This window comes from Nicotiana tabacum, chromosome 21, assembly GCF_000715075.1.
Source record: "Nicotiana tabacum cultivar K326 chromosome 21, ASM71507v2, whole genome shotgun sequence".
NCBI classification, from domain to species: domain Eukaryota; kingdom Viridiplantae; phylum Streptophyta; class Magnoliopsida; order Solanales; family Solanaceae; genus Nicotiana; species Nicotiana tabacum.
In genome coordinates, this window is record NC_134100.1 from 79,766,046 (window position 1) to 79,775,090 (window position 9,045).

The following is a 9,045-nucleotide window of genomic DNA, read 5'->3' on the forward strand; positions in this document are numbered from 1 at the left end:
TAGGTCAATTGACCGAACTACATTAAATGTTTGTGTCTCTTTTGACATATTTCTCTGTTGTTGTCTAATTTATCATCGTTTAAGATTTGCTTTACTAGCGGACATGACACCTGATTATTTCGGTCCTAGAGGCCAAAAAAATTTCAAATAGACAACCCTCTTATGCCTAGTTCTGTCGCTGCTCCTGAAAGAACAAAAATACTTAAGCTTACTTAAATTTGTTATAATTAAGTTCCATTTTGTAACTACTTGTGTCATCTAGATTATTGTTAAAATATATAGATTAATAGTTAATATGTCATTTCTTTGCATATGGTGCACCGCTGAATTGTCTAACTTTGTATCTCTATTCTCCAATTGATGAACCTTTACTAAAATTTTCATCTATTTGTTGGTCCCTCGGTCCAACATCATTTGTCAGCATTATTATATGAAGAGTTAAAAGAGTTTTTTCTTTCTTTATTACTATGATATTTTCAAACATTAGAAAATTATTTAGCTATAAAAAGTAGTGATCTATAGTACTTTTTTATAGTCCAAAATCTAAACTTAATTTCAGAAAGATTAAAAGAAATTCAAGTTCGAATCTTTACTGAAAATTATATAAGTGTGAGACCCTCATACTCTAATCTCTGTTATTCTTGTTGGGATAGAGTTGTACTATTTTCACTTTATACCTTACAATAATATGAGGACTCTAAATGCAGAAAATTTCACAGTTAGACAGAAATTGATTACTCATACACTACTACAAAGAAAATGCTTCATGATATAACATCATTTGATTAAGAAAATTTTAGTAAACATGTAATTCCATAACAGAGATAAACTTGAATACCAATTACACAGCAACAAAATCAGTAACCAGCAGAACTTTTATTGGTACAAAAGAATAAAGAATTTCACACTCTCATATCCTAAAATCTTGAACTCTTGCACTCAGCAGAAAAACCTTGAGGAAACCTCTTAGAATCAGCACAATAGTTATAAACCATGTGTCTGCTTTGCACCCATCTTAGCCTATTCCTGCCCTTACCATCAAGTTCATGAGTTTGCCATGGCTTGGCATTGTTTGCTGAATTGCTGGATTTACATGACGAGGTACCGGCTAACACTGCACAACCATCAATATTGATGTTTCTGTAGTAAGCAGTGAAAGGAGCTAATTTCCAGTCTGTCTTGATTCTGCCTCCTTGTGTTGCCCACTCATCTGCATTCCATAAGCTGCAGTATACTCTCATTGCTTGGCTCTTTGGGAATGGAATACCAATGCTCTCATGGTTGTTATATACTCTAATGGGACTGTTATCCACTAAGAACCTGATTATATCAAATAATTGGTAAGATAAAATGTATAACTAACAGAAATATAAGAATTTAGATTTAAACTTATATACATTATTGGTGTAAGTTTTTCTTTTTACACTATCACAGTGTAATTTAATTTGTCATAGCAAGTTATGTATCCGCTTTATTTTTCAAGTAACTAGTTTCACTCGTTATGAGCAGTTACATGTTGTTATCTTTTAGCTGACCTGATGTGATGGTGTAATATTTCTTTTACACTTTCAGTATTTAGAAGTTAAACTCTAGAACTGTAAGAAAGTGATTGTTCTAATTAACTTACACTATGCGATGAGGGTTCCAGACAATGGAGTAAGTGTGAAATGCAGCAGTTGGGTCGAACCAAAGGTGGAATTGTTGTTCTTTGTTTCCTTTTCCTTGTGTATAAACATTGGTATGGACTGTGTAAGGCTGGCCAGAAACATTACCCAAGAACTCAAAATCAATCTCATCATGTCCTTCTCCTTGCGAAGATAACTGATGAAGAACAAAGAAAAGAAAAGAACAGAACAATCCATGAGCATTACGACATATAATCAATAATTAGGATATTAATTAGAGTTCAGCTTTAAGTAAGAGTAACTTACGAAGAAAGTGGTGACAGTGCCAGCGGAATTTCCAGGGACAAGCTTGAGTTGCATGTCAAATCTTCCAAATAAATACTCATTCTTGGACTGAAAACCAGAGCCTGATAATTTATCAAGAGTGAGGGCAAGACCTCTGCCACCTTCTTGTATTTTACCACGTCCTTCGCCCCAAGTAATCACAGTATCTCTGTAGAAGTTACCAGCTGAGGCTGCTAATCATTGGATGCTCATTAGTATACAAAGAAGAAGCATTGCTGATGAAAATTTAGAAGCCATTTTCTGAACTGAAATATTAATATTGTTCAAGAGAAAAGGGAAGAATGTGAGATGATGATGTACTGGTTTTTAAAGGAGGGCTATTTATAGGTGGAATTATGAAGCTGAAACATAGTAGGAAGGATCTGTTTTAATGAGAGGAATATGGGCAACAGCTGGAATTCTTAGTTTATTCACAATTATTGAGAAACAGAATAGTTATTTGCGTGTGGGGTTCTGTATTTTTGGATGAAAATAAGATCTAATTTTCATTACCACATCCGAGCGTGTCTGTTCTGAAACTTCCATTAGGATACAGCTATTGTTAAACACAGAAGGGCATGTGAGTATGTGACTGTGAATTCCTTGGTTTTCACAGTACTACTTCTAGGACTTCTTTTTTTTTTTAACTTCTTAGATCTGATGGTTATCGAGAGTCCTTTTTATTATGATTAAGATATAATAAATGAAATAAAAAAAAGGCAGTTCAGTGTACAAAACATCTTCAGAGATTGTCGCATTCTAAGAAATGTTATGTAGACAGTCTACCCTAATGCAATCATCAGTGACTGCTTCCACGACTCGAACCCGTGCCCTATAAGTCACACAGAGACATAATTACGATATAGTTGAGTAATCATAATTGGGAAATTTAAAGAATTTTGGATAAAAAAATTGGACAGAAATGGACTTGACTCATACGCCGTAGAGTTTGCACAAATGGAGGTGAAATTTTTCAGACTGTTCCTTTTTGTATCAACTGGTAAATGACTTTTTGTTTTCTTGCTACTAATGGACCTTTTAAGTTACGGTCTAAAGATCTTTTTTGAACAAACTAAAAATCTTATGAGACAACAGTAGACCACGGTCTAAAATTTTTAAGTTATTGCAAACTTTAGATCATATTCATATTGTGAGCAAATGAAAATTATACGAGCAAGTAGGCCCAAGTCTAACATTATATGGAATGGGTAATTTCCCGCACAATTTTTCAAAATAGGACAAAATTTAACCATTTGCCTAATAAAGGGGGAATCAGAAATAGTCTAATTTAGAATTGGTAATTGAAAAATAACCATATTTTCAAAAGTAATCAAAATTTAGCAATTTTTTCATATAAAGATAAAATCTGAACAAAAATATCCTTAGAAAATCAGAAAAACTCCAGTTTAATATGCTGGAGTTCGAATTTTTTATATATGAGATTCCAACATAATGTGCTGGAATTTCATAACGTGTTAGAGTTCCAAGATAATATGCTGGAAGTTTATACGTAAGAGCTCCATAATCCAGCATATTATGCTGGAACTTTTCATGTTTCAACTAAAATAATGACTATTTTTCAATGATTTTATAAGTACTCGCTATTTTTTAATTACCAGTTCGAAAACTGGCTAGCCCATGCTATTTTCACTAATAAAAAAGATTTGCATAAATACGCCCAAATGCAGACATGGTAAAAAAAGAAAGCCAATCCAAAAAATGTGTAAACGGTTGTAGGAGAAGTAAATTGAATAGTTAGAAGATGCAAATATTATGGAAGCATCTCAATCTAATAATTAAGTGGCTATGCCAAACATTTGGAACCAAATAATTCGTTTTGGTACTTACTATGACCAAGGTCCAAACGCTTTGAAACATGAGAATAATTGGAGCACAAACAGTGCATAATTAACTAAATTTATAATTAATTGTAACAGTGGGTTAGCCAGTCTTAATCATTCTAGGATTCTAATTATTGTTAGCTTCATAATTCTCAACCATCAAGTGGATGCAGCGTGGAGTGCAGAAGCTTCACTGGAAGTCATGTGCCAGAAATAATTAAACTAAACATCATAATTTTATATCATATAACAATGATTAATTGTTTACAGAATTATTCAAGATTTATCCAACCAACGTCTAATGGCGGAGACCTAAATTATTGGATATTAAATGAAACATATTTAAATGAATAAATATGAATAGTGAAAATTCCTATAGTTGATCCCTATTAGTTTGAGATTAAGGCGTAATTATTATTACGGTTCAATCAACAAAAATATGTTTGCTCGGCTTTAGCATTTTATTGCTTCGTCCACTGGAATTTACACCTTTTACTTAGTTGAGATCAATTTCTAGATCTTCAATTTAATTGTCTAACATACATTTAGGTATCATTAGTAGTAATTTCCAAATTTCATCTAAGAGATTGTTTGGCCAAACTTCGATTCTAAGAGGACAAAAAAGTATTTTTCGAAAATTTGAATTGTTTGGCCAAGGCAGAAAAGTGCTTTTGAACAGTAGCAAAATCAGTTTTTCTGCTTAGCTAAAATTTTTAGCTTCTTCAGAGAAGTAGCAGCAGAAGTAGAAAGTTAATTTTTCAAGACGGAAATATCTTTAACATAAATTTATATTTTTCAAATTATCCCTCGTTAATTTAACCTTTTTTTATTTCTACCATCTCTTTTGTTCTTTTTTTTATATTTCCACAATATTTTTATTCTCCTTCTCCTATTCCGCTTTAGAATAGTCTCTATACTATAAATAGATATCTTCTTCTTCTTCTTTTGTCATTTCTTCGTTCTTCGTCTCCTATTCCTCTTCGAATAGAATTAGGGAAGAAATTATTGAGAAATGTTATCATGTGTAAGGGAATTTTCTTATTATTTCATGGTGAATTTTTATATCTATTGATTGTTATGGAGTAGGTTTTTAATTTATAGTGAATGATATATTTTGATATATTTAAATAATCATGTAAACAATAATAATTATACTAGATATACAATATTACTTTTTGGTATAATAATATTTTATATTGATTAAAATCTTTAACACATATTTTTTAATTTATGTTTTATATTTTATTTAAATAAAAATAAAAAAATAATTAAATTCTCTTATTAATTTAAATTTATTTCTCTCTTTTAAATAATACTAATTATATACTTAATCTTAATACTGTCCTTTTTATAATTTGACATTTAAAGTCACAATTTGCTTATCAAATATTATAAAAAGTATTTCTTAAATGAATTTGTCAAACAAAAACTGCTACTCTCTAACAGTATTTTTTCAAGAAGTAGTTTTGAATAAAAACACTTTTCAAAATAAGCAGTTTTTGGCGGCTCGGCCAAACAGGCTCTAAATCAACCAACTCATTATTTTTTGCCAACTTTGTCACTCCTTTTTTTTCTCAACTTTTTAAATAGTAAAATACAATCTGTCCCCACTTAACATTGAAAATTTCTCCAATTATATTCCTACAAACTTACATAATGACATTTATATGATATATCTCAAATTCAAGAGCATAGTTGAGCTAAACTAGGTGATTACTTAAAACAAAAAAGAAAAGAAAAAAGCAGAGACAGTAAAATTGAGCTTCCGCGTAGAAGCATTACCTAAGTAGGAAGTCAGTTTCAATTATCTGAGAATATCGAAAACTTCTAGGTAAAATTTTGTTTCTTTAAAATCAAGGCATAAATGGCTATTCTGTATGTGTAATTCACTTTATAATTTACATAATATTCTATCAACATCGCCAGTCAATAAGAATTACGATAGGGATAAAGAACTTATCTAATAAAAATAAGCGATAGATACTTACAGCCAGTAATGCATCTTCAATCGACGATAATTAACTATGCTCCGTTTTAGTTCAAAATTAGACTCTGGTGGTCTTATATATTAGTCGTCTTTACAAACTATATTTGTTCTAAATTATTTGATATTTTCAGAAAAACTTTAAAAATAGTACTTTTTTCCCTTTCGAATTCACCTTTTAGTAAAATATTGATTAATTGAGACATTTAAGAGAGATAAAAAATTCAAATTAATATGGATCAAAAGTTTAATCTCAAATTGTGTCACAAAACCAAATGATGTAGCCGATATAGACTGTATTTTCGTTGGTGAAAGAAAAATTGAATAATTAAGGAGATTGATCAATGTTTACCACCAAAGGTTGTGGTGGAGATGTAAATATTTTTCATTTTTAATAAGAGGTCTTATGTTTGAGAACTAAGGTATGGAATCGTCTTTAAAAAAGAGCAATTTACCCTCAAAGTGGAATTTTAGGGCTTAAGTGCGAATATCGGACAAATGAATAAAAAAAACCAAAAAAGAGATTGATCATATGTTCATTTTGGATGAAATTATGATGTTTGGTCAATTATTTTTTGGCACGTGACTTCTGAGTAAGCATCAGCTATTATGAAGCTAGTAATTAGCATTGAAAAGATTGGCTACCAAATTGTTACATACAGTATTTAAAAGTTGTTAGTTATGCACTACTTATTGCTCCATTATTTTCATGTTTCTTTCGAAGTGTTTGTATTAAGCACCGTCATGAATTATTTTGTTCCAAATGTTTGGTATAGCCATTATTGTTGGTTGAGATGCTTCCTTAAATTTTTTGCATAGCGAGTTCAACCTTTTTCCATGGAAAATTTAAAATGAAAAAGAGTCATATTTACCCCTCTATTTTCATAAATAAATTATATTTATCGTACCTTTCACTTTTCTAATAAACATACCTCTACCGTCTAACTTTTAAGCCATTTTACCCTTCATCCGTCAAAACTACATTCTCAGCCTAAAAAGCCACGTGTCAAGCCCCTTTTTATCGAAAAAGCCCCATATTAAACCCCAAACTGACCCGACCCACCCTTTCATTAGAGTAAATAGTAAAGAATTTTTATAAGAACCTTTGACTAAAAGAAAACCATTGAACTGTACTATACTCACATGCCCTTGTGTGTTCGCAATAACGGTATCCTAATGGCAATTAAAGAACAGACATATTAGGAAATTGGCAGTGAAAATTAGATCTCATTTCCATCCAAAAAGAAAGAACCCCACACGTATACCAATACTTTTGTTCCCAATGATTTTGAATAAACTAAGGTTTACAGCTCACAGCCCTTGCCCCAGTTGCCCATAATTCCTCTCATTAGTCCGATCCTTCCTACTACTATTACTATGTTCAGCTTCATAATTCCACCTATAAATAGCCCTCCTTTAAAAACCAGTACATCATCATCTCACATTCTTCCCTTTTCTCTTGAACAATATTAATATTTCAGTTCAGAAAATGGCTTCTAAATTTTCATCAGCAATGCTTCTGCTTTGTATACTAATGAGCATCCAATTATTAGCAGCCTCAGCTGGTAACTTCTACAGAGATACTGTGATTACTTGGGGCGAAGGACGTGGTAAAATACAAGAAGGTGGCAGAGGTCTCGCTCTCACTCTTGATAAACTTTCAGGCTCTGGTTTCCAGTCCAAGAATGAATACTTATTCGGAAGATTTGATATGCAACTCAAGCTTGTGCCTGGAAACTCTGCTGGCACTGTCACCACTTTCTTTGTAAGTTGCTCTGCTTAAATTGAAACCTACTATCTTAATTCTTGTAATATGTCATATATGCTAATGGATTGTTATTGTTCTGTTCTTTTCTTTGTTCATCAATAGTTATCTTCGCAAGGAGAAGGACATGATGAGATTGATTTTGAGTTCTTGGGTAATGTTTCTGGCCAGCCTTACACTGTCCATACCAATGTTTATACACAAGGAAAAGGAAACAAAGAACAACAATTCCACCTTTGGTTCGATCCTACTGCTGCATTTCACACTTACACCATTGTCTGGAACCCTCACCGCATAGTGTAAGTTAGACAATCACCTTACATATATCTTTCTTATATATCCAGAGTTTAACTTCTAAACACAGAAAGTATAAAAGATGTTTTTACACTATCAAGTCGTCTAGCACTGACTGTCTGTAATAAGTCAAACTAGTTACCTGAAAAATAAAGCATATCTACGACTTTCTATAATAGATTAAATTACACTGTTATACTGTTAATGTATTTAAGTTTAAATCTAAATTCTTATATTTCTGTTAGTTATACATTTTATCTTACCAATTCTTTGATATAATCAGGTTCTTAGTGGATAACAGCCCCATTAGAGTATACAACAACCATGAAAACATTGGCATTCCATTCCCAAAGAGCCAAGCAATGAGAGTATACTGCAGCTTATGGAATGCAGATGAGTGGGCTACACAAGGAGGCAGAGTCAAGACAGATTGGACACTTGCTCCTTTCACTGCCTATTACCGAAACATCAATATTGATGGTTGTGCAGTGTTATCCGGTACCTCGTCGTGTAAGTCTAGCAATTCAGCAAACAATGCTAAGCCATGGCAAACTCATGAACTTGATGGTAAGGGAAGGAATAGGCTAAGATGGGTACAAAGCAGACACATGGTTTATAACTATTGTGCTGATTCTAAGAGGTTTCCTCAAGGTTTTTCTGAAGAGTGCAAGCGTTCAAGGTTTTAGATGATGGGTTCACTTGATCTACTTCCTAATGTTCAATGCATATTCCATTGGTTTTTGGGATTGGTTGTTTGCCTGTGAGATGAGAGTATGAAATTCTTTATTCTTTGTACCAATAAAAGTTTTGTTTGTTACTCATCGTTGTGTATTCAAGTTTCTTTTTGTAATGAAATGTGTATGGTTACTTTCTTTTCTTAATAAAATAATGTTATAATGGAGGAAGGATGTGCTTATTCGATGAAGTACACGAGTAATTTCTGTCTAAACGTGAAGTTTTCAACTTTTAAAACACATCATTTTGTTGTAAGATATAGAACAAAAGTAGTATAAAAGATGAAAAACTTAGTTTAAACATTCATAAATTAGAAGATACAAAGCCTAAATTATGTCAAGAAATTGAGACTAACCTCAGGAGTGTATATTCAGACAATAAGGTAGTTGGATGTACAATATCATCACATATCCTTTCCAGTGATCATATACCTCCAAACTGATTTGCAGTGATTCTGGATTGAAATTTGAATTCTAG

General features: G+C 32.0%; 2 protein-coding genes across 2 annotated transcripts; one reads left to right on the forward strand and one right to left on the reverse strand.

Moving 5' to 3' along the window:
• Positions 1–767: 767 nt before the first annotated feature.
• Positions 768–2,271, reverse strand: LOC142175450 (putative xyloglucan endotransglucosylase/hydrolase protein 16). Its single transcript, XM_075242246.1, has 3 exons — positions 1,932–2,271; positions 1,628–1,821; positions 768–1,320 (listed from the first exon to the last, which is right to left on the reverse strand). The coding sequence occupies exons 1-3, from the start codon at positions 1,983–1,985 to the stop codon at positions 918–920; spliced, it is 651 nt and encodes a 216-aa protein (XP_075098347.1). The 5' UTR covers positions 1,986–2,271; the 3' UTR covers positions 768–917.
• Positions 2,272–7,204: 4,933 nt separating this feature from the next.
• Positions 7,205–8,754, forward strand: LOC142175451 (xyloglucan endotransglucosylase protein 1-like). Its single transcript, XM_075242247.1, has 3 exons — positions 7,205–7,539; positions 7,645–7,838; positions 8,117–8,754. The coding sequence occupies exons 1-3, from the start codon at positions 7,264–7,266 to the stop codon at positions 8,517–8,519; spliced, it is 873 nt and encodes a 290-aa protein (XP_075098348.1). The 5' UTR covers positions 7,205–7,263; the 3' UTR covers positions 8,520–8,754.
• The last annotated feature ends 291 nt before the right edge of the window (positions 8,755–9,045 follow it).